This window comes from Taeniopygia guttata, chromosome 5 (genome assembly GCF_048771995.1).
Source record: "Taeniopygia guttata chromosome 5, bTaeGut7.mat, whole genome shotgun sequence".
NCBI classification, from domain to species: domain Eukaryota; kingdom Metazoa; phylum Chordata; class Aves; order Passeriformes; family Estrildidae; genus Taeniopygia; species Taeniopygia guttata.
In genome coordinates, this window is record NC_133030.1 from 38,510,891 (window position 1) to 38,537,554 (window position 26,664).

Consider the following 26,664-nt stretch of genomic DNA (forward strand, 5'->3'; position numbering starts at 1 on the left):
GTGTTGCAGGAGAGATAACTGTGCTGAAAGATACTTATTTTGTCCTGATCCTTTCAGGTCCAGTGTCCCAGCTCAGGATAAAATCACATTTTAAAAAAGGCTCTAGGATAGATATAGGGAGGTAGAGAATGGATGTAAAGTGATTGTAGGGTTCAGGTAAAAAAACTAAAGGGAAAAAGGCAAGAGTTGGGCGAGTAGGAAGAAGGAAGCGAGATTTGACATACAGTAGAGTAGGCTACATATGTGTTAGTTTGGCTAACATATATGTATCAAACTTTAAAAATCTATTGTGGACACATGTTATTAAAGGCAGAAGTAAATACTCAGAATTGTGCTACTTGTTGCTATTTGGAAGTGTAAATGAAAATGTTTTACTGTGGAGAGTATAGCAGTGACAAACCTGTGGCAAGCAGGTAACATTACTTGCAAGGTCATGTAATGTTTCTTATTGCCCAAAGAAACAATTTAAAACTCAGGCCACTTAAGGAAGTGTGCTTTGGTCTGAATTATTTTCCCATTATTTTTGTCCATAACACTGTGCTAGTGTTCTTAGATATTGTTGCAGTATACTGGTAGTCAGAACTGGAAGAGCATCATCTTTAAGCCCTTCTTTCAATTATCACAGAAATAATTCCTCTGAAGACTTTTATGTCCTCATTCTTACAATGAAAAACTCATCCAGAGCTTCTATTTCCTCTGTATTGGTGAAGAATCTTCCAATTCCTAGGTGCAATTCCTAGTTTTCACCCTTCCTTATTGTATCCTTTCTCCGAAAGGTTTCTTTTTCTGGCCAGTCACCTCCTCACTGGTGAAGAGAAAATGGCTACTTCTTGTCTCGAGTTTTAGAAGATTAAAAAAAAAAAAAAAATTGAATTTTCCTCTGAACCTGTTTTTGAATGAGGATGACTGAAACTGTGCATAGTATTGCAAGGAATGTCATTAACAGTGTATCATGTAATCTTAATGTTTGCTGATATCTACTAGAAATTACTACCCAACACAATTGTGTGATTGAACCCAACCTTTGCTTAGTTGCAGCTGCCACTTTAGGTACCTTTGGCCTGCTGTTGTCCTAGATACTTTCCAGGTAATGACTCCATACTACACAGTGCAGGTGGTTTAATGTACATTCACACACATATAGTACCTGTACATAACAGCACGTACGTTTTATTAGTGCGTTCCAATGCAGGATTTTTCCATTATTCTACGACTTTGTCCTTTTTGTTTCTGAATATAATCTTTTTTCTGTTTTTCCAGTTGTCGCTGTAGTTGCCATCACCAGGTGCCTTACTAAAGTCTAGATTGGTAAAACCAACAGATGGTGGTTCTGTCTTTGCTTCTAGAAAAGAAAAAGTAGAAAAAGCTGAATCAGTATAATAAAATTTGTGATACACCTGCCTTTATCCTGTTTTATTTTATTAGCACATGTCTAAATGTTCTGAGAAAATTTGTGATATGACCTTGCATGTGCTGTTAACAAGTGAACCTTTGAACTTTTTCTGATGGGGATAAATATGAAGAGCAGTAAGGAGGAGGAGGAGAAAGCAAGCAGACTGGCTTGAATCACAGGACTTTTTAACCAGGTTCATGTGTAGTTGTGTGTGCACTCTGAGCTTGAAATATTTCAAGTGCAGGTTGTTCAGTATTTGAAGTGCATGTTGTGTGCTAATATTTGTTAAACTAGTGGCTTTTTTTCTTCACCTACAGAACTACTTCTATAAAGTTTTTCCTAGGAAAAAAAGTACCTTGTCCTTTCTGCTGTTAAACAAAAAAGCAAAACAATGGATTTTGCAGAGTGAATTCTCCCCTATATTGGCATGCTTTTTATGTTTGATTATTTATTTCCTTCATGGTGTTCACAAACTTACAAAGGAACTAAGCACGCCCGAAAATATTAAAATGCAGCTTTACCTCAGCTGTTTCTTCTCTGCCGAGTTAGTCCTCCCCAACTGAGTTGTATGCTCATTCATCTCTGTATTTTTATCAAAAACTGGAAGTGGGAATTACAATTAGATGTTTTTCTCAATTAGAATTTTTAACGTTAAGGTCTAGTGTAAGCATTATTGGTGTTCATACACATGAAAAGCAGCAGGCTTGCCAGCTGTATCATAAATTATTTTTGTTTTCAGTTTAACTTAATGAATTTGGAAATGCAAAATGACAGAAATTGCAGAAAATTTCAGGTCAGGAAAGGGCATGAAGATTCCTAGAGGAAAAGGATCTTGCTGAAGGAAGCCTTCTAATATCTTAGATAGGATGAACTGCTTCAATAACCTTAAAGCTGCAACTGATGCATTTTATGCATTAATATAAAGCCTAAATCACAGTAGTCTTGGCTTTCCATTGTCTCACTGTGTAAACAAGCCCAGTGTAAATATTTAAAAAAAATATTTGTCAATTGAAGAATTATTATTAGTGTTACTATTATCATTAAATAATAGCAAGTTATTTTTGACCCTTGTCATAATTTAGTAATTCCTTCTTCAGTAGGAAGCCTGCCTATGGGGAAACTGTAGCTATTCCATATAGTGACAATTAATAACCTTATTATTTGTTTTTACAATGGAATTGATGAGTGTTAAAACTTTACCCACCTGCTTTAGAGCTCTTTGTGGACACTTTGAGATGTGTTCGATGTCTGATTTAGGATGTATTTTTTTCACCTCTTTTAGAGAGAGTATAATTGTTCAGGTTTTTATTCTCCATAACATATCAAGAACAGCAAATATCCTGAATGAATTTTTGCAACTGGAAAGTCAGAGCCTTATCTTGAAGAAAATAAATCCTAACTAGAGAGATCTTGTAAACACTATAGTAAATTAACTGTTTAGTGATAATTTTTTGGCATGCCATTGTTGAAATCTAAAAAATTTTCACTATTTAGATTCTTTGGACAATGGTCAATAGTTTGATTGTTCAAGGTCTGATTTTTTTTTTTGTATGAATGGAGTTTCCATCTGTATTGCTAAATTAAATCTGAAAAACAGTGTTTTAAAACATTCTGCCTTGTAATCCTGTTTGCAGAAAACACTAGTTGCTTCCAAAGAAGTTTGTGAATTATCGTTTCCATTTTCCTTTATACCGAGATGATTGTAAGATGCTTTTTACTTTAAATTAATCTGAAAACTTTCTCAGTATTTTAGCAAGAAAAATCCACTAGCATCTTGATGAATTCTCACATATTTACTCTGGCTTTCTAGAGGACGAAGCAGTGCATTTGCCATCTATTTTTCTATGATTAAATTTGCTTTTCAACATTATAATGTCGAAACTGTATGAAGTTTTATGTTAAATCTACTATGGAAATAGTGTGAGGAACCATAGAACCCATGTGTGTTGATCTCAGTTTTAGTAAGACTATGGTAAACATGTGAGCAGTGGGAGATCAACTTAAATTTTTATTCAGCTGTTCTTGTGTAAATTCAGTGGTTAATTTAGTAAAATACTGTCTACTTCAGACTGGAATGTGCGGTGGAATTTTTTTTCTCCTGAGGAATATAGGAGATATCAGAATCTGTATTTTCAGATTTTGTCTGTTCAAATTTAACATTCTTAATATGCATATTTAGAGCCTTCTTAAGCCTTTAAACTGGAATTCTCAAATGGCAGTAGGCATGAAGGGAAGGAAGAGCATGTTAGGGACAATGACCATCTGCATTATTCATATATCATACAGTTTCTGGAGAGCTAGCTATGAATTAGAGATTACAAATAGTTTTATGAAGACTATAAAATGAATGCTGTTCACGGTGCGTGGTTTTATGAATTATTTTACTAGTCCTGAAAATATTGACTTTGCCCTCCATGACCCTAGGGCTGACTGCATATGAAGCAGGCAGAAAATTTCCTTTGCATCAAAAGTAGAAGTGAAGTCTTTTAGAGGTAGAGAAGTAGCTGCATTTCTTCTTTAATAAATAAATAATTAATGGTAGTTCTGATGGGGTGGGAATGAGAAAAAAAAGCCTGTCTTGAACAGAAGGCTTGCTAAAGGAAGCGGCCCATCCATAAAGGGCCTTGATAGGATTTTGGCAATTTTTAGTTTTCTAGATTATTTTTAAAAGTTTATATTTAAGACATCGTACTCTCAAGACTCATATCTGCCTGAAGTCTTAGCCTAGTTTCTCTCTAGATGAGAAGTGCTGCTTAGCTGGCCATAGTACCTGTAGTCAAGAGGGTTAAGCTTCAGTATTCCTTACATCTATATCTTTAAATGTTCTTTGTAATAATATTTCTGGTTTTGAAATCAAGACTTGCATTACCATGCTAGAGTATATGCTTTTGTGTTTGCCTTGTCTTATGTTAAGAGGACTTTAGCTAATCTTTTGCAACATGTATTTTGGTGATTGAAGTACTGCAAAATAAAGCAATATTGCAAGTAAATGCAATGCAAGGCAAGTTTGGAATTCTCACAGTTAAAATGCTTTCCTGCCAAAAAAGGTTTGGCTTTAACCTCTGTTATGGTATGAAGAGCAGTTGTCTTTGGCAAGAAGCAAGTGATGAAACCCATGCTGAAAGCTCAACGTAAGTGCAGCAATCAATTATACAAAGCCCCACAGATCTCTAGGAAAACTAGGGATTTCAACTTTATGGTCTTGGGCTTGTGTTTTAATTGCATGAAAACAGTGATATATGAACAATGAGCATTTTGTTAGGCTTAAGTAACAAAACTTTTGTGCTGGTTCTTGTCTTCTTTAACTTGGTGTCTATTAGTCCATTTTTATGATGATGTAGGAGAAGCATACAAAATTGATTTTGGCTGTGCCTAGATTGGTACTTGCTGCATGGAGTATGACGTGACTGCTACATTGTGGGATGAAGGTGTATTGGGAAGAATGATAGAACTAAAAATACCTCTGCCAAAATCTAGGAATTTTAAAATGGTTCTCCTTACTCAGGTGCTGTTTAACTAAATTAATAATTTAATGTTTAACAGTTTATTGTTTCATTAGAGATGTTTTAAAAGTTAATTTTACACAGAAAAAATGATGGTAGTCATTGTCTTGATTAGCAAATCTAAAAGTTCCATTTTATGTCTGATGGATCAGAAAAAAATGCAGTTTTCTCATAGTAGGGAACAGGAATTAAAGAAAAGCTTTCACTGAGTCTTACTTTTATTAGAATAAGACCCATGTTTTTTTCCCAGAGTCAGTTGGTCTTTTGGCAAAACCAGGTATTTTGCACGGAACACCTTTTTGTTCAGAACAAGTTCTCCACTTAAGAAATCTAGACTTCAGGAAAGTATGGAAGTCTAAAATGAGGAAAGAGCATGTTGTTTTTTCTTAAAGCGTCAAAATTTTAGTTTTAGATTTCAGAAGTATTTTTTGTAAAGGTCATGTAGATAGAGTTGTTTGTGTGAGGATTTTTATGCCCTCACACACCCTAAAAGAAAGGAAAATAATGAGAGAGGTATTTTAATAAATGTTGTACAGGGGAGATACAAAATTCATAATTATACATAATGAGAAATAGATGATAAACTTATTGTTGTAGCTGCCTTGTGAAATTGTAGTTTAATGTTTATGGAATAGTCTTGCAGTGTCATCTCTTCTACTGTGCCTTTAGACCAGTGTGCAAAGGACTTCAGGGTTGGGGTTTTCTCTTTCCCTTTTCTCTTTATTCTTTCATTCTTTATGCTTCATTAAGTTCTTTAGAAAAAATTCTCACTTTCCAAGTTGGGGATTAAACTGTTTACAGGTAGAGTTCATCTAAGGAATCTTTCTGCGTTTCTGTGTGCATAATATCAAATCTGATATGGCAGTCCCTTGCAACCTGTCTTCTAAAAGCAGGACAATTATTAGAAAAGAGCATTCTCCACTCCTATTTTGTGTCTGTGTCTGATATTTCATACAATTTCCAGGCATTCTGCACAGATAATATTGGTAATTTTCTTAAAATTTCTGTAGAGACCTAGTTTGTTACTCCTTTTATCTGACTGCTTTCCAAGAGACACACAGGGCCTTTTTATATCATGTTGATCTTAAATATACAGTCTTGAGTATATCTTGCTTCATTTATTCTGCGTTGGTGGAGATGGGCACTGAACACCTTGGGGAAAAAAAAATGAATTATTTTTCCTTTCTTTACTGCCATTTATATATCGAAAATGATCTTTCATTTAACATTTGACAAAGATGTTTTCACTGAGTTTTATGCATTGTTTAGCTTCAGCTTGGCCCTTCCAGCTGTTGCTCATCTGAACTGGATGCTACCTAAATAAATACTTTTAGTGTAATTTATATTTTCATCAGTATTCAGAGATGAATTATGGTATCTGATACAATACAATTCTTGTAAACATCCAGGGCTGGTTTATCAGTTCCACTGATAAAATTCGTTCTCAGTGGAAAAAAAAAATAAAACCAGGAAAATTCCATATCAAACGTACCATCTTTGATTGAATGCAAACCTCCTTTTGGCTAAAATCCTGTGCCTGTAACAAAGCATTCATGCTTAGTATGAGTGCCTGCAACTTTTAAGACTTGATTGCTTGTTAGTCATTCTCCATCATCATGTTTCTTATATTGTTGCAATATAAAGATTATTTAGTATCTTTAGGTATATGCAGAAGACACCAACTTTGTTTTGGTGAAGGGCAACAGAGTTTTATCCTGACAATTTCTAAAGAGGTGTGGTTCAGATGTGGTTGGTGTGAGCAGTGCTGAAAGACTCTAAACAAGTCACAGCGCTCTAAACAAGTGGTGTCTTTACTTCTGTTCCTGTGGTCTTTCAGTTACTGATATATTGGTTAATCCTGTTCCTAATGTAATACAGCAGGGATCAAAACTTATAGAAGTTGAGTGCTTTTTATCTAATACATAATTACTTTATAGTCACGTACTTTGTAATTTCTAAAGTACATTTAATTTTTATTTTTATTTAATTTAATATTTATTTTTGCTGTAGAGGAATTTTAATGTCTGATAGATGTATGATATAGTTGTGTTTACTGAATGATTGAAATATGAGTTGGTTAAAATGTTGCTTGACTATTACTTAAATAACTCTGTTTTATTGTAGCCGAAAAAGAAAACTAAGACATTCAATCCTCCAATCCGTAGAAACTGGGAAAGTAATTACTTTGGGATGCCCCTACAGGATTTGGTTACACCTGAGAAACCAATACCTCTGTTTGTTGAAAAATGTGTGCAATTCATTGAAGATACAGGTAAGATAGGAGGACTGTTAGAGAAAGGACTTTCCCATTTTGCATAATGAGTAATACCTCTCATTTTCTCTTTTAAAGTACTTTTAGAATTTTATCCTAGAAATAAATAATTGTGGGCTACGTGCATTTAAAAAGTAGAATGTGTTTTCTAAATTTTATGCTTAATATGTGATGATGGTTTTTTGACTTTATTTATACAAATACTTAATTACCTTTTGACAAATGTCTGAGGTTTAACATGTTCCCTGTAATTAAAAAAAATTACATCAGTATCTAGTGCCGAGTGACTTTTAACCCAATGGCAGTCCAGTCTTACATGTCTCACTGTTACCACTGTGTTTTATTTCATGTATTTAAAAGCTCTGAAATCCACCTTTTCCAATTATAGAAAACAGGTGCTTGAAATGGCTTCTGATTTGGTATGATTAGTCTGCTTGCTTTTTTGATTTTGAAAGTAAACCTAGTTTTGCATTTTAACTTGTTGCAGAGACAGAAAAACTTATTTTCTAAATCCTGTGTAATTCTCCATGAAAAAATTTAATCTATTGAAGATGTAATGTCCCAGTTTAATGTAAAATATTAACATATATATATATGTTTACACTAAAGTGAAATTTCACAGTTTGGTTTTCTCTCTCCTTTCTCCCTGGCTTTCTGGTTGTGTTTGTCCCTGCTTTCAGCCTATATACTGTGTGACCATGAGGCAAGTAGGATGATTTTGCTGGTCAAACAGAAGACTACCGTTAAGAGTGGGAATTTGAGGTTTGGGAGTGATCTGTGATTGGGTTTTGTTTGGGGTTTTTGGGGGATTTTTTTGGTTTGTTTTAAAGATTGTGAACACTAGTTTTTACCTAGTGTGTAGATCCTGCTTGATCTGAAGTTTTATAAATGCTGTATTGCTGTATTTCAAGTGAGGGTGTGACTGAACTGAAACATGTTCAGGGCCATCTTTTGATGTATGTCTGCAAAGGGAATATTGTTTAGTGCAAAGTAATACAGCATCTTTTTTTCTAAATTTGCTTAGATCTTTAATAAAATTTTGGCTGTTAGATGAGAGTAGCAGTTTTAGCAAGAATAAAGCTAATGGGTTTTCTTCCTTATAGTAAAATTCAGTTTTGCTGCCATCTGTAAGAATAGTGTTTCCAAAATAACTACCAGAGGTGGTAAGCCTCATAGCTGTTTTTGAAGACTTACATGCTGCATTATTGCAATACAGAAATTAGGTGAAATCTCAGGCACTGATCTTTTGGAGTTAGAGATATTAGTGCAGATCTGTCTTTAACCCTTACTTTCTATGTATTAAAGGTAAGAGCTGTATGTTCTGCCCTCTTGCTTTTGCTTTGTCCACCTCACCCAGTTAAAAATGGGAAAGGATGAAGAAGGGCAAGGAGTGATAGAGTGGTGTAGGCAGTTTAATAGATATATGTTGTGTTTGCTGTTTTCTGTAGCAAAAAAACCCCAACCCAAAACAAAACGGCATCATTTATAGGTGAGTCACTGTCACCGGTTTTCTTTAAAAGTGACTACCTACAGCTACTATGCATAGCTATATATAAAACAGATATTGACTGGTATTGAAGACCAATTTCAGGAGTCTGTGGAATCTAGCAATAACTTAATTTGAGCATGTTCTACTTTTTAAGAATACTTTCAAACAACGAATTTATATGTCCAGTTCTAGAAGTTTTATTTGCTTAAAAGTATTGTTATCTTTGTGCTGAACTTTCAAAAAAAGTATTTTTCCCAAATGGTTTTCACTAGCTTGTGGGGTGAGAGAGAGAACTATAGTAGTGTGGGAACATTGTTGTCTTTTTTCCTCATAATCATCAAACCATGCAGCCATCCTAAAGGTTTTGCACATCTCTTCTCATGACCTGTCTTGGGAAAATAAGATGTTGGGTTACACTGCTATGTATTTAAAATGTAGGGTCACCTCAAAAGGGGTGACTCAGAAGGCACAACTTTTCTGTTAGGTACGTCTATGTTAGTTCATCCTGGAATGCTACTGTACACCTGGAGAATTTTAATTCTGGCCATGAATGTGAGCTGGGCAAACACTGTACATCTGTATAGTTCATGACTATGAAGATGCTAGTTGTCTTCCTAGTTTTGTTAAGCACTTAGAACAAAACCTCTGCTTTTGATCTGTATTACAGTTTTCTTTCTCCTACTCTGGATTCTGTCTAAGTAGCTTTGGTGTTGTTTTCAGCTTCTATACTTGGCTGGGGTATTTTTATTTCTAATGTATATTATATTTATATTGAATTAATATGCTGTAGGTATTTGAGTTTCAAGCAGGGTTCTGATAGAATATATTTGTTGCCTTTGAGAGAAAAGAATGTTCACTTGCATTGCCTTCAAATCCTGTACTGAGATAGACTCACATCATTGACTTAGGGACTGAGAAAATTCCACAAAAACAGTTTTGGAGATTATTAGTCTGCACAAGGCAAGTCAGGACCTATTGGCTCCAGGCTGGAGTTCAGAATGATACCATTCCTGTATGATAAAGCTGCTTGGCCCTGGGGAGTCATTCAGTACTCATCTGTACATAGCAAGTCAGTCTGCTGCCAGTTTGAACTGCGCTGAATACCAGTGTTTATTATCATTGTCTTCTTAATCAAGAAGTGCAGTCTTTTCCAACTCAGCTACTCTGTATAGCTCTCTTACAGAGGATATAATTGTTTAGCGTTTCCTCTTCAGGTACTTTCATGGTGTTCAGCTCCCTCCTATGTAATTTGGATTGTGGCTGAATTTGTGATTAATCTCGATTTGAAGGGCTAATCTTAATTTTTCATGTTTTTTGTTTCTGTCTCATGAAATTATACAAGGCAATGCTTTGTACCCTCTCATCTAAATTTTGACTGAGGCTAGAAAGTACATGGTGTGAAAAACCGTTTTCTCTATTTCAGATGCCTAGATGTAGTAGATAGTACCTTAAAGTGTCTTTGAAGTTTCTTGCTCCACCATAGACCTTAAAGAATTGAGCACATGCAGAAAATACCATCAGATTTTTGTTTTACCATAATATTCTGGAATATCCTCACAAAAAAAAAAAAGTCTATCTGTAGAAGAGGGACAGTTTGGAAAAACCAAAGAAAATTCAGGAGCTTAAATTTCTAACCTTTTATAAATCAACAGATTTTTTTTTTTCTGAAGAAACCATATTGTTCTTATCAAGGTCAAGGGTGATCTGGTAAAGATAAGGGATCTTAAATCTGTGCCTATAGCTGAAGGTTATTGTCTCTGTGCTCCTCTTTAGTATTTTTCAGCAAAAAGCTTTAATCCAAACTGGTTTAGCTTTATGGAGCCAATCACTTAGTTCTTGAAACAGAGCTTGAATCCCCTTGTAATCTTTTTGATAGTATTGGAAGCAGAAACTGGGGGGCAATTAATTCAGGTTAATACCTGAGTAGATCTGAAGCTGGGAAGCTGTGAATGTGTTTCAACCTCCATTTCACAGCTGCCTGCACTGTCACTGGTACTGAGAGTACGAAGCAGCAATAGCACATATACTTGGTTTTGTTGGAACATATTGATTAAAAACAAATCACAATACCATGTGAGAACATCTTAAATTTTATACTACTGTCACTTCTGGATAAGAAAGGAGGAAAAATTTGTAAATATTGTAAACAAGCTTTGCTTCTGTGTTTCTACATTGTCCACGATTATAAGAAAGCCTTTTTTCTATCCAAGCCTTTAATTTTTTAATTCATTTTAATTATAGCAGGATGAGTAATATTTTGGTTGGTTGTCAGAGCTCTTTCTTGGTTCACTGAACAAGATGATCAAAAGATTTTTTTTTTCCTTTCAGGTAAGTAACTTGCCAGTGGTGAATTACCAAGTTTTCCACTAAACATCTTGGTATAAATATATAATGTTTTCCAAAAATCTGATTTTTGGTAAAGGTATTGTGGTCTTATCTGTAACCTTTTACAGACAGTATGAGCACTTTCCTGTCACTAGTGACATGTATGATATTTGTGTGCTTTTACCTCTGTCACATCCTTTGCAAATCAGTTTGTAACTTGCCCAAGCGGGCAGCTATTTCAGTTGCCTGTCAGTGGTAGCTATTTTTGTTTATGAGCTTCCAAAAGAATATTTTGATGATACAGTTGTTCTGGTCTGTTTTTTTTGCTTTCTCCTGATGGACTGAAGAGAACTTAATTTTGTTGCATCATTTGAAATGAACTTTTAAAGTGTATTTTTTTTTGTAAACTAGGTTTATGGAAATGTATTTAGCAGGGAAAGTAGAGTTTTGATTTTTAAGAAAATTGTAGGGGTTATTTTTGTATACAAGTAATGGTGCTATGCTAAGATATGCTAGAAAAAAAGATTACCTGCTATTTTTAAATAAGAAAATCCAGTGTAGACCATTACCTTTTTAGAACAACTCATTTTTTCAAAATACAGGTAGCAGAATTGAGATACTTTTAAAAGTATGCTGTATGAATTGCTTGGGTTCTGTATTTCTCGAAGAGTTATAGTTATCATGAGGAGAATAAGGTAGATATTCAGTGCTCTGACAGAGGAACAGATTTCTGAAGGGTAATTTAATGTCTTCAACAAAATATTGATATGGTTTGAATTTTGTATTGCAGTATAGTGGAAAATACCGACTGTCAGACTGTAAGTGTGAAAAGTGTACATATTTATGCCAACTTTGTAGCTTGAGTGTTTCGTTGGTAGTGTTTTTATGCTGTCACACCTCAGATTTAGTGATGAACTGCTCCATGGACTATTTGTGTAGTAGTCAACTCCTATTGTTGATTTTTAAGTTTTCCCAAACTTAAAATAATTCAGGCAAGATGACTTATGCTGATACTATTAGCATATCAGATTTTAAAAAATATTTTAGTAATTTTTTGCATTTTGTGTTTACTTTTTGTATTCCTTCATGCATTGGTGAAAAGTTTGGTATAGATTACATTTCATTCTGTTTTACCAAGGAAGGAGACATCAAATTAACATTACAAATACTAGCAGTTTTGCTGTTGAGTACACATAGTTCTTGATGATATTCAACTTTAATATCAGTATTTTAATGGCTTTTTTCTTCTCTGAGCTTTCAAATGTTGTAAATTTTTTTTTTATAATATTGCTATCCATGTACTTCATTGACCAAATTATGAATTTTAGATTCCATACTTCATAGAAAACTGGTTACATTAATAGTTTTAATTGTAAATTAAATAATTTAGCAAAGAGAACCTTATTATAATAATTTGTGTTTTAATAATTTAGTTACTCAGTTTGTGAGACAAGGAATGAAATAAAGACAGAGGAAGGAATTTGACAGAGCTAAATGTCAGTATCTCACGTGGTTCCTATGGAGAGCTGTAAGAGAAATAAAAAATTGTGTACTTGGTATATGTACAATAATTACTGATTTTGATATTGAGACCATTTTTGTAATGCTGGGAAATTTACAGTTTTGGAGGTAATTCAAGTAAAAGAATATTGCCTTATTTGAATTTCCTTCAAACCTAGCTTACACAATGATCTTTTATGCTAAATCTGCTGTGAGGCTAGATTTTTACTCTGACCGTATAGCTAAGGCAAAGTTTGTCTCCAGAGAATGAGGTTTGGTAGAAATAGGCAAAGAAAATGAGTCAGCAGTGCTTGTTGTGGTAAAAAAGTCAGGTACATCATTGAAATATATTCCTAGTGGCTTGAAAATCCAGAAATTCTAGATTGATTACCTCCCCTTTTATATGAGGGGCTTGGGAGAGCTGAAGAGTTTTAGAAACCTGTTGTGTTGCACAGAGAAAACAGAACCAGACACCCCCTTGGCCTGCTGTATGAGTTTCTGTCACTTTTCATTTTGGGCACTTGTTGGGTGCCTCTGAATCAGTGGAGTTCACTGTTCTGAAAACCTGTATCAGCAACATTGGTAAATGTGCTGCTGTGTAGTATTAGAGCTGGTAAGTTAAGAGTCAAATACATGCCAAAACAAGTGCAAGGCAGGGAGCAGGAGCAAGGGAAGGACAGAAGCAGCGATTTGTGAGGTGGAGAGTGAGACCATTGTTTGCAGTCACATTGTTCAGTTAAGTTGACTCAAGTGCCCATGAAGCTTTATGTTTAGCAAAAAGCGCACACAGGTGGTGACTCGTGATTCTGGTTTGAATAGCTCTACAACACATTTTGTACCCTCATCTAGTTAGTGAGTGATTCCAGAGTGGGTGGTGTCATTAATGTGTTTAAGACCAGGGCTTCTACTGAAGGGAACGTAGACAAGCTGGAGGAGTGGGATAATAGGAACCGGAAGGAATTCAGCAAGGACAAATGCTAGGCCATTCAGCTAGAATTGCAAGGACTAATCCACTGCGGTAGTACATACTGAGCGCTTGACTGGGTCCATATCAGTGCTAATGAAAAGGATCTTTTGGTCCTGTTGGAGAAGAGGCTGGTCATGCCTTCTGTATTGGATTTTCCCAAAAGAAGGGGCAGGCTCTACAGCAGCAGAAGTGGTTACTAATTTTTGCTCTACACTCATTAGACATCATCTGAAATACTGCAAGAAAGATGTTGACAAACTTGAGTCTAGCAAAAGAGGGTCAGGCCTGGAGTTCTAATATGTGGGTTTATTCAGCTTGGAGTGAGAGGCTGAGGAGGTACCCAGAAGAGGCTTCCCATACCTACGAGGATATTACTGATAAGGTGCAGCCAGGCTAAAGTAATGAAGTACAATGCCATTAACAGGAGGTTCGATTAGAAAGAAAGGGAATACTTTTGCTCCGAAGGTTATTAAAACACTGGTTCAGGTTACCCAGAGAGACTGGGGGGTAAATTGGAGATATTAAAGGGAAGTTTAGATGAGCATCCAAATCTGATTTCAATGTTGACTGTTACTTGAGCAGAAGGTTGCACTAGATGATCTCCTGAGAATTCCTTCTGTGATCACTTCAAAATTGGCATAGAATAGGTTTCAGTAGTTAGGAGACTGTACGCCAGTCTGTGTTTATAACTTTGGAATTAATCAACAGAGAGGAAACAAACTCAAGAGGGTAACACAGGCATCAGTTATTTCTCCTAATGGAAGACTGACTACCAGAGGAGCACATGCATTAATTTAGTAGTGTGAGAGAATCACTGAAAACTGTAAACAAATATGTTTTGAAATACTCATAAAACACATGTTGTGCATTTGAGTTGTATTGCTAATGAGGTATCTCTTCAAAGGAAACATCATGGGAATTGTATAAAGAATTCCTAAACAATGCAGGTAGGCCCAAGATGCTGCTCCCCTTATTCCCTCAGCATTCTCCAGACCCAATGTGACCAAACCGTATGTGCCTGGAAAACTACAAAGCTTCAGTTGTCACCCATTTTTAATGAAGTGAAGAATGCTCCTGCCTTCTCCTAGGCATGTTCATATTAATTGTACTCTTGTATTCTTTTTTAGAAATGGGCAGGCCATAAAATATGGGCTTGAGTGACACTTCATAAAATGATTGAGACCTTGTTTAATAATCAGTTTGTGTAAATTATAGAAAGTTTAATTCAGCTTTGGAGAGGTTCCTATTGCAAAGGTCTTCTAAAAGTACTGCTTATTGTTTGTTGGACATTTCAATATGCTATAAATTATTTTATTACAAGATGCAGTAAAACACTTATATTTGGTTCTGGTTTTCAGTGTGTGAATTGAATGTCATGGGATTTTAGATGTCAGTGTTGATAAGGACACATTTATTTTATGTAAGTAAAATTAGTGTGAGATTCTTACTTAGACTTTGGCTTCTTTGCTCAGTAATTATATACATTCTAGATGTACATCGAAATTACTGCTTTGGATCAGTAAATTGGCAATTCCTTTAGTCTTGTGTTGTAGCATAGGAGTTGATCACTCCATGGAAAAAAATTAGACAAATACACAGATCACCAAATTTACAAAGGTAAGTGTGGGAATGATAGTCTCAGCTATTGTAGTGGAGAATGAGTCCTGAATAGTTTCATTGGCCTCTGTAGAGGAAGGAATTGAACTGGGAGAGACGGACTTGCTGTGACTGTGGCATGAATTCAGAAACACAGACAGAACTTGATAGCGGAGCCTGGCTGTGGGTGTTGTTAGCAGACACTCTATGACTTTTCAGCAGTCTAAATGTTAGTATAGCTGTTGTCACTTGGGAAGAGGCTTTGAAATCATCATAGACAGCTCTCTGAAAACTTAAACTCTCAGTACTTGCTATCAAGCAAGCGAAAAAAAAAAAAAAAGAGGGTAAGTGTTCTGGAGGAAGAAAAGTCAGGCTATTACATAATGCTATGCTATACACACAGTTTCGATACTGCTTGCAATTTGGTTCAGCCTTTCTCAGAATTGGAAAGCATTGGAAAATAGTAACTTTTTATTATGTGCTATTGTGGCACATGCACTTCCCTTTGTGCAGAAGGACATTGAATAGTAATTGGAGAAAACTAAGACTGTCCTGGAGCTGTAGGGTCTCCAATAGAGAATTCTTTCATACTAGACAAAGAATCTTGATCATAGCTTGCTCTTACCTACCAGTGGTTTTTGGATTTATTTACAGCTTCTGGAAGAGGAGTGTCAAGTGTTTCTGGCTGTGATCACATGTAACACTTTTGGGACATTTTTTTGAAGGCAGGTTTGAAACTCCTTTCAAGATGTGGAAGTCACTGAATGATTGAAACCAGTTTTTGTTCTGTGTTGCCAAATTCTACCTTTTAGTGGTATTCAAGGGTATCAGTGAACAAGGCTCAGGTTTTTTGAAAGTATATTTACAAGAGGAAAACTCTTAGCTATGGAATTGGAAAGCTAAATGATGGACATGACAGTTTATTGAAGAAATGCTTACTAAATAAGCTCTGATGCAGCCGGTGGAGAGACATGTTGAGTTGTTGAGACATTAAGAAGGAAATAATGAGTTAGGAGAGTCATGTGAAATTGTTAAAAATATCTCAGCTGTATGAACCAGTCAAGTGATTTTTGTACTTTGAACATTGTCATAGGATTCTTAATAGGTAATATTTCTTGGTAACTTAAAGGACACATTCGGTGGATTGTAGTATGACAGAAAAGTTAAGTGTTGATCTGAAGATCTAAAATGCATTCAGTTATTGGCCTATGATGGCAAAAGGCCAAGAGATTTCATAAAGCTGTGAAACCTGTGAATTTTTAATACATCCATGTAGTGTTATGGAGATCTAGTATAGAGATAATTTTGCATGCATAAAGGTAATTTGAAGAATTAAGGAACTATAAATTGTTTATATTGCTTAGTAGGTTCTAAATTAAAAAAGAAAACTGTCTTGGGTAATGGTGTGATTATTAGGATAGACTATTCAGTGAGTACCTGTGGGCAAAAAAAAGATAGCAATGTGGTAGGAAGCATAATCACTGGAGTGGAGTGTGTAAGTGCGTGTGTGTGCATGATTAAGGTGTACTGTTCGATGTTTACCTTGACAGGCTGATGGAATTATGATGGCAATGTAGTGTATGGTACAACAAAGTACTAATGAGAAGATTGGGGAACCTCTGCTTCCTAACATCTTTCTCCTTTTCCCCCACCCCTTAAAGAAAGACTTGTAAATGATGTGATAATTTACCTTAGGTAAGAAGTGAGGAGAAATGGTTTTGAAGTTGATAAAATATAAATGGTAAAAGGATGTTGGAAGATTTAAGTTCTTGTCATACACAGGAGTGTGTTACACCATGAAATTAAAAGATCGGTATTCAGTTAAAAATGCATGATTTTTCCCCGCAGAGTATTTTTAGTGTGTTGTTGCTTGTTAATAAATTGTTAAGCCCAAACTGTGAAGACAGTTTTTAAAAGCATAAATGTTGTGGGTACCACAGAATTTTGGTTTTCGATTATTAAAAAATATGGTGCAAATAACAACAGTCTACTAGAGATAAGTAAGAGAATAATTTTGGGTACATTATTCAACAAATATCTGCAACAGAGTCTTGTTATCCTACAATATCATTTCCTCTGATTCATGTTAAATGGAATGATGGACTCAATAGACAGTTGACATTTTGTGTTTTGGTAGTAGTATATTGCTGTAATGGTTAATTTGTTAACGTGTAACTTTTTAGGCATTTAAGAAATGTATTCCTACTTTGATTTCTGAATTAGTAGTTATAATTGGTTCTGCTTTGCTTTATTGTATGTAAACTTGCTTTTTAATATTTATTTTTTCTCCTCTTCTAAGGATTATGTACTGAAGGCCTGTACCGTGTTAGTGGGAATAAAACAGATCAAGACAACATTCAAAAACAGTTTGATCAAGGTAATCAGAGATTTTATTATTTAAAGCTAAAACAGAACATGAATTGTCCCTGGATTTATCACAGTGCAATCTAAAAGGATTGCACTTTCAAGCCAACTTCCATAGCACTGTGTCCTTAATGGTCTGGTGGGTTGTATTGGTATAGTCCAGGTTATTACCAGTGAAGCTCCAAGGATGGAGAGGGAATCTTGTTGCAGAGGGCTTAAATGCTTTTAAAATGTGGTATTAGAAGTTTTGAAAGAGTTTAAGTGCAGTCTTAGCTGCTCCTTGTGTTAACAGTAGGCATTAAGGGATTTACTGCTGCTTCTTATGTCCCACAAATAGCAATTCTTTAGTGAAAGCTCTCTTGAATAATATGCATTAACAATTAGGTCTGGATAATTTCTTAACACAGCATTTGTCATTGTACAATATAATGAAATGTGATTGGAAGTTTAGGCTGTTCACTTTAAGTTTTAAAATGTAAATATTTATTAAAAATTCTTGAATGTTAATCATGAAGTTGAGTCTGTGAAAAATAGTAAAACTTCTCCTAGATGTTAAAGAAAATAAATGTTCCATTTCTTTATGCTTTGCTTTGCTGTTTAGCAGCATTTTGAGAAATAGAATTTGTAACTCCTTACTGAGCAAAATTGATTAATCACTTAATGACAAATACAAAATTGTTCAAGTCTTCCTGGAGAATTAGACAACTTTGGTTTTCTGATCTTCTGCTGTTTTGTAATACTGTCAGATTTTCTTATATTTGATTTTTTGTAGGTTGGTGTGATAGCAGCTTGTCAATAGGTTTACCTTTTCCTGCATTATTTAATAATCATTTAGCAAAGTTTTAGTTTTCAATGTTTTGAATAAATCCTTGTCTTCATAAAGTATTATAAGGAATGATAACAGTAGGTTTTACTTACACTGCTTTTTTAAAAATTTTGTTTTGCAGATCATAATATTAGTCTAGAATCAATGGGAGTAACAGTGAATGCTGTGGCTGGGGCTCTGAAAGCTTTTTTTGCAGATCTGCCAGATCCATTAGTTCCTTACTCTTTGCATCAAGAGTTGTTAGAAACATCGAGTAAGTGATTAACAACCTTTTCTGGATTTAATTGTGTTATTTCCATTGCCCTTATTGCAATTATTACTTCATTGTAAGTTGAAAGGACTATCTGCACTGAATATTTTTTTAAAATTACTTAGACTTAGTATTTTTAATATTCTTTAGAATTAGAAGAACTGTATATGATGAGATGAATGTAATACATTTATTTTTCAAAGTTAGTGTTAGTATCTTATTTCTCCTTGTCTTAGAAAATTTAATTGGGAGATACCTACTTTTTTCCATTTCTTGTTAAGTGATAAAAATGATGAAAGCTCTTGGTGCAGCTTTGCAGTTCTTAATGGGAAAAACCCCTTGAATTTAGGAATTCTTACATTCAAAGTAGACTGTAAAAATCACACACATCTATTATGGTCATTCTATAATTCACTTAGATTTTTTTTCAAATTCTTTGGGAACTCTTATAAGATGCTTAGTTTTGTTTGCCTTTGCCTTACAGACATTTATCAGTTGTTTCATAGTATTCCTGTCTTTGAAATTAGTGTCTCATATTGGCAGCAAGCTCTTCCACAAAATGACCACCGCACTTTTTTACAGAATGTGATTGTCATATACTGTCTTCCAAAGTATTTTTTGTTCAAAACATGGAAGCAGTGGTGTAAGCCTAAGGCTTGGGCCTGGACTTGATTAATATGTTGTAGCCCATTAGAAATTTGGATTTTCTGATGATAGCGGTATATGGCGATTTTTGGTATTTCTGCTGTGCTTTTCAGGGATATTACTCATTTAGTGTAGTTACTTTGGCTTTATTTTTCTTACAAGTATAACAGTTAAATTCCAGTCAAAACATAAAGTAGATTAGAATATAAGTGTAATTACTGTTTTAAAACACTGTTAATACTACTCTAAATTTATATTTGGGATATACTGGACTGTATTTAACTTTTTTTTCTATGACATTAGGGTAGATGACAGTTATTTTTATCAAAGCAGTCAAGTAATAGAGGGGAACTTAAATTCCTTTTTATATGAACCATCATTGATTAGAAGCATATTCTGCAGAATGAGTGGATCCACAACATTAGTTGCTGATTTTTTAAAATAAAATTGTTGCTTTATTTCATATTTTTTTCCTACATGTTGGTTATTTCATGTTTGGAGTATGAATAATGTCCTTTGGGCCTGTGAAGAATCCCTGATCTTCTTTAGGCAGTATATTTAAAATAGCTGCAGCAGCCCTATTTCTAATTTTTAAATGATTTGAATAACTGTGAAGTTTAAGAAGCTCATGTGAATGTCTTTCTGTCATAACATTTTGCAAGCAGAGGGAACTCTAACAAGAAATGACCCTGTCACATTGTTATTCTACAAGCCAGCAGTAAGCTAGTCAAGTAATTATTTGCTGAACAAAGATAAATAATTTGCTTAAATTCAGGAAAATATTTTTCTGATTAAACTTGCAGTGGGTGTACTTAGTGTGCTTAGAGTAACCAGGACAAACTCTATAATAAAAAGTTACTCTATGGATATAGTAATTTTATTAAATATTTTCTCACTTGATATTTCTCTGTGGGTTACCTGTACCATAATACTAGGAAAAAGACTTAGCAACACTTTATTCAGTATGTCTTTCTAGATGTGTCAGAAAATGTCACTTATTTCTATAGAAATCATGGATAAGACAGAACGGCTACACGAGTTAAAAGAGATTGTGAAGAAATTCCACCCAGTGAACTATGATGTCTTCAGATACATAATAACACATCTAAACAGGTTTAGTATTTTTCAATTTTGTTATAACAGTTGCAAAACAGGTTGTGTTTTTAACAGTTAATTTTCTACTAGAATTGAAAATGTAGAAAAAGAAATGAAGAGTTACAGTTGATTAATAGAGCCTTGTAGGTTTGTTTCTCGTGTATCTTTGACATATATTTATCTGGCATTATTGCTACTATAAAGTTAAAAGAATGCTGTACATAATAAAAGCTTGAAAGAATAATTCACCTAATAATAACTATGCACCTAATTATAACTGTTACAGACCCTGCTCCCCAGGAAGTAATAGCTATTAAAATTATACACTAATTTAGGTTTTAAGGAATTTGAGTCATTTGACCTAAACACCCTCTTCTCCCCCTCCCCCCTTTCCCCCTCCTGCCAAAACAGGGCTACCTTCAATCAAAATCTAAAATATAGAGCCCAAACTCTGTGGTGAATCTTTAAATATAGAACAAAGCTGAAATTAACAGTAAATTGGTTACACTTGCTTCTTAAGTTTTGCTTCTTGCATGAAATTTAATGTTTTTATATTTAAAAGTTATTTCCATGTTTACTAAAACAGTATTGATAGATGTGTCACATAATCTATGCCTTTACATGTAGAATATTGTCATAAAAAAGAGAGAAAAAGAGCAGCTTACTCGTGCTTCTTACTCAGCTAAGATGAAATTGTTCTCTGAAATCCACAGAATGAGATAAACGATGTTATTGTTGAGATTATAAGGGATCATTGGAGATTGTTTTGTTCAACCCCATTGCTTTGACAGAGTTAACTGCAACAGATTGCCGGATGGTGTCCAGTTAGCTTTTCAGTATCTCCATGAAGTTAGACTCCAGTCTGTCAGAACAACCTGTTTCAGGGCTCAGTCACCCTCACAATAAAAAATGTTCTCTTATGCTAAGAGAATTTCCTATGGGCGTTTGTGCCCATTGCCTTTTGTCCTGTCACTGAACACCACTCAGAAGAGTCTCAATTCATCTTCTTTACAACCAATGATAAGACTTTCCCTGAGCTTTTCCAGGCTAAACACTCTTAACATTCTCAACTTTTCCCCATCTGAGAGATCTTTGATGTCTTAATAATCTTCCTAATGTCCCTTCATTGGTTTCACTCCAGTGTGTTTGTATGTCTGTTGTGCTGGAGAGTCCAGAGGTGCATCTCAGACTCCAGATGTGGCCTTTGCAGTGCTGAGTAGAGGGGAAAGATCAGTTCCTTAGACCTGCTGGCAGTAGTCCTAATGCAGCCTAGAGTGCTGTTGGCTGCCCTTGGCACAGGGTCACTTGGCTGACTTTTGCTCAGTTTGTTGTCCATCAAGACTTCCTTGTCTCTCTGTGCAATGTTACTTTTCAGCCAGGCAATTTTGTGTATAGACACATATATAAGCTTTTCATGACATTTAATTGTTCTGGACTACTGTTTGTGTTTCTGCAGGTATTTGTAATGATCTAACTTAGCTTGTAGTACAGGGGTAGAAATAAGAACCTTTAACTTTCCTACTTTGTCAACAGGGAGAATGTAGGTACTCTCTATTTGGACTTTTTACAGAACTTGTAAGATTTTGGAATTTAGGTGCCTACTTCTAAACTTCTCTCCATCATATGTTCAGCTTGCTTAACCTTTATAAACCATTTTCCTTTTCAGGGAAATGGATCAAATTTTCCACTGTACTCTTGCCCAATGCAAATTCAGCCCTAAAATGGATAAAACCATACCAGTGAACAAATGTCCATATTACAGAACTTCAAGATTTGCTTACAAGTATCTAACTAACCATCTCAGACTTGACACAGTTATTAGTTTTGTAAAGAGTTAATTCTTAACCAATCTGATCGAAAGTTTTGTGGAAGAATGGCAGTCTTGGAACTGTCACAATTCTTCATCTGGTCACCTACTGGCATAGCACAGCTGAATGTACAGTGTCAAGTACCTGGATTGCTGCAAGTAAAAGAACTAAAGATAATTTAAAAAATTCCCGAGTCGTTTCTGATGCATGTATATCTACAAGCAAATGATACATATTAATCATGCAATTTAGTGGAGAACATAAATTATGTACATTGAACTTTCTGGTCTGGTCCTCTCTCTACTAATGATGTGTGATTTACATTGCAGGTTGCTAGTAACAAAATGATTTTTTTTTTTTAAAGGAAGACTGTCATTTTTTGTCTTATTTGCAGTGTTAGATAGTTGGATTCCATTCAACAAGAAATCTACTTGGATGTAAGCAATTGCATATATAGAAAGAGGTGGATACAGCTGTGTACAGGATCTTAAAGGCAACTTGACAGTCTGTATTTATTTTTAAGAGACTAATTTGTAGTAAAATACTGCTGGCATATAATTAAAATGGAAATGTTGTTTGCCAAATGAATTGTTCATTTAATGAGGTAAAGCAGTCTTCTACATGATGAAAGAGCTCTCATCAGAAGTTTTGTTTTTACATCCTACATTATTACAGTAAAATATATGCTGTTGTTGTATAGTTCCTAATGATTGGTGATTGATATTATTTTGGTGCGTCCACAAGCTCAAGACCTGGTTGTTGAAACAAAAGGTACAAGTATTGTCCACATTGTATGAGACCAATAACCATGAGAATTTAATAAATGTCAACAGCGAGATGAATTTTTCATTAATGTTATAAGCACCTTTCTGAGCATTTCAGGTAATTGTGGTTAATTAACTGTAAGCATAAATGAGCTTTTAAAACAAAATAGTATTGGACTGACCTTGGGCTTTTTGATACTAGTTGTGTTTTATACACGTTCTTTGTTAACAAGACCCTTCATACATAAGGACTAATATGGCATAATATGCTTCTGAAGTCTGGGAAAATACCAGTGTACAGCTTTTAAAGTCTGATCAGAGTGGGTTTGCAGTCTGAAGTTCCTGAGACTTTGCAGTGGAGGAAGTGGGCAGGATCAAGAGAGACAAGTAATTTTTAATTTTCAGTAGACATGGTAAATGAACACTTGCTGAGCACTTAGATGAAGATTCTAAAGTAGTTAGAGAAAGTTTGGTAGGAGACCAACATACAGGTTTGGTAGGGTTTTGTTTACTCTTAAGAAGTGCAAGGGTAAAGTTGAAGCACAGGAGGGAATGCAGTTGATTGTTCACTTTGTTTAATCTGTTTGTGAGCTGTTATTGGGGAAGAGGTGTAATGCCTTTCTTTTTTTTCTCACCTCTAGCTGTACGTCCCCATTGCTTCCTTTATTTTGTCTAATCATTGTGAGGATACAGCATGTTAATAGTAATGCTAAGCAAAATGTAGCTTACATTTATTATTTGATCTGTAAATGAATTAATTTTTTTAAAAATGAATTTTACTGCCACTCAAAAATAGTATTAAATGCCCTTTGGACCAAACTTACTCAAAACAGATTTAGAAGCAGTATTTGTATACCTTCACACTATTTTTTATACGTTACCATTATACATGCATGGTAAATGAATGGAAATATTTTCTTATAGTGTTAATTCTAGTGTTTACTATGGCTTTCACAGCTCTTCAATTTATAGACTACAGCCAGCTGTCAGAAATTCTTGTGGGCTGCTCTTGTTAATCATCAAAATTGTAACTGACAAATTTCTGAAGCTTTATTTTCTATTTCTACACAACAATTGTAGCTCTGCTACCTTTGTGGTGTCTACTGTAATATAGGAAATGCATGTTCTCAGCTGAATGGATATTTTAGGTGTTTGCCAGCTGTATTAACACATGTTTTTTTATGTATCTCTCAGTAACTACTTTCAGATAAAATTGTGATGTCAGTTTAGAATGCAGAATATTTTATACCCTGGCTCTTTCTAGCCTATTGGTGTGGAAAGCATTTTGTTTTTCTGAGTAGGTATTTATTTGTAGGTGATAAATTTAATAACAGGATGGTTTGTTATACTTGGAAAGTTTTTTGGTTTTGTTTGGTAATAGTATTTCAATAGTGAATTTAGATAATAAGTGAAGAACCTGTCTCAGTTTATTATTGTCAGTTCAAAATGCTGGTGGAATGTTGGATTTCTTTCTGATTAAGCTTTTAATCAAGATTTATATTCGTTAACTATCCAAATCTGAAAATGACATGGCTTCTAAATTTTCCTCTGCATAATCACCTAAAATATTCAAGAATATTTCTAGTTGATTGCATAGTGGTTTTAATTCACTCTGTGTGTATCATTCTCATTTCAGGGTTAGTCAGCAATATAAGACCAACTATATGACTGCTGATAACTTATCCATTTGTTTCTGGCCTACTTTGATGAGACCTGATTTTGAAAACAGAGAGTTTCTTTCTACCACCAAAATCCATCAATCAGTTATAGAGACCTTCATTCAACAATGTCAGTTTTTCTTTTACAACGGGGAGATTGTAGAAGCACCCAACCCAGTGGCTTGTCAGCCGCCGCCTTCCAACCCAGTGCAGATGGTGGAGCCCATGGTACCCCTGCAGCTGCCGCCCCCGCTGCAGCCTCAGCTGATACAGTCGCAGTTACCAGCAGACCCTCTTGGCATTATATAGACAGATGATGATTGCAGGCAGCCTGGAGCTGGACAGTAGAGACAAGCTATAGACATGCATGTTTCAGGATACAGTAATGTACTTCATATTTATGAAAAATAATTCCCATCCAGCTGATTGGACATCTTTTTGTTATATCCTGTACTGTGTTCCTCATTTGTACACACTGCAGATAAAAACTATGTGATAAGCATGACTGGAGAGGTTTAATTTTTAAAAGCAAAAATAGCTATAAAGTACAAAGCTGCTGCTGCATGATACCTTATTGCAATCACTATATCATTCCTGTGACAGTTTGTCACAATATATTGTGAATAAAATTTTTTCTATAGAAATTAAATGATTTAAAAAATTACATTTATGAAACATTCAGTGCTTACAGCCTGCTTTATGGCTGGTTTTTGTTATTTAACATGCTATTTTTGGCAATTTTCTTCACATTCAAGCATTCTGTGTAAACAACTAAAGCCCAGCTATAGTTTATTTTGTAATCTCCTGGCTACTTATGTGACTTTATGCTTAGGGTGGTTTATGGAAGAATGAAAAATGCACTGTTGAGAATTTTACGATCCCTCACCATCCATCTTTACATATAAGTAAACCTGTGGACAGTTTAAGGGTGGGTGAACTTGCTTATTTTTTCTTACAGCACAATACCAAGGACATGCTTGTTGTAAAAGTGAGTTTCAAATATTGTACAAAAATTTTGATGTTGCCTACTTATTTCTTTATGTTCCATTACCGAACTAAACATTTTGTAAAACTGTTAATTCTGTAAACAGCTGCATGTTTAAAAGATCATTGATGGTCTTGTAAACTTAATCTAATATATTTTAGATATTTTAATTTTTCCCGCTTGGGAATACATGTAGTGTTTAGAAAATAGTTCATGACATTTTCATATAAGGTTATAGAACTTTTCATACATAAACATGACTTTTGTTGTAGTAAAATTCTCTAAACCAAACAATGTTTTAATCTAGGACTTCAATTAATCTATTCTTTAAATCTATTTTTATGTGACCCTCTAAAGATATACAAAAATGCATTGCTAATACATGGCAATAAATACTTTGGGTACTGACAATTAACCTCTTTGGAGTGTGTATATATAAAATCACATGAAATTGTGTTCATATTTTTTTCCTGTGGTATGTTGTACTAAAATTTCAAATAACTTTTTTTTCACCATATTTTTAAATTATCTTTTTTTCATTTATTTTACTTTTATATTGGTACAAATTTTGCTGTAAAAATGCTGCTTAATTTAAACAAATCTTTTGGTTAAATATTTTGATAGTGGTAAAAAAATTAGAAGGTTACAACTTGTAGCAAAGGAGAGACCATAGATAAACACTACCTGTGAGACTTTTCATAGCAGCTTTTTTTCTTTCATGCTCAAAATGTACCTTTTTAGGTCTGCAAAGAAGAAGGTTTTGGCTCATTCAGCTGCTAGAATGTTTTGTGTAGCTTAAAAAAAAAGCTTTACGATGGTCACTGTTGTAATCTTCACTTATAACAAGATTTAAGATCGTCTTGTATGTATTATAGTAAATAGATGATTTTGAGAATTAAGGCTTTTATTAAGAGATTGATTTGCTCCATTTTCCAAAAATAAAAATTGCCTTTCCCACTTATGTCCTAGGTATTGTACTTCTAATGACTTGGATTATCATTCTAGAATTACTACGATACCATAAACCTGGCTGCTGTTTGAAGTACATGTATATTATAAATTATCTTGATATTGTGTTATATTCTTGCAAGTAATTATCTTTTTTAAGAAAACATAAACAAAAAAGAAAAGTCAACCCTATTCCTATTGCAAAGCACACAGGAACTAATAGTACAATAAAGTCTGTCCTGTAAATTGTAGTATTCCTAACTTGTTCTACTTTAC

At 34.5% G+C, this 26,664-nt stretch overlaps 1 protein-coding gene across 2 annotated transcripts in view; it reads left to right on the top strand.

The window, feature by feature from the left end:
- ARHGAP5 (Rho GTPase activating protein 5) overlaps positions 1-26,401 on the top strand; it is a 43,511-nt gene extending 17,110 nt beyond the window's left edge. The window contains exons 4-8 of one of the 2 annotated variants that reach the window (XM_030274627.4): positions 7,021-7,168; positions 17,345-17,422; positions 18,357-18,488; positions 20,138-20,243; positions 24,434-26,401. In XM_030274627.4, the coding sequence (XP_030130487.3) occupies positions 7,021-7,168; positions 17,345-17,422; positions 18,357-18,488; positions 20,138-20,243; positions 24,434-24,764 (795 nt within the window). In that variant the 3' untranslated portion in view covers positions 24,765-26,401. The remainder of the gene's footprint in view (positions 1-7,020; positions 7,169-17,344; positions 17,423-18,356; positions 18,489-20,137; positions 20,244-24,433) is intronic. The other variant, XM_072930208.1, reaches the window with a different exon arrangement.
- Positions 26,402-26,664: the final 263 nt, after the last annotated feature.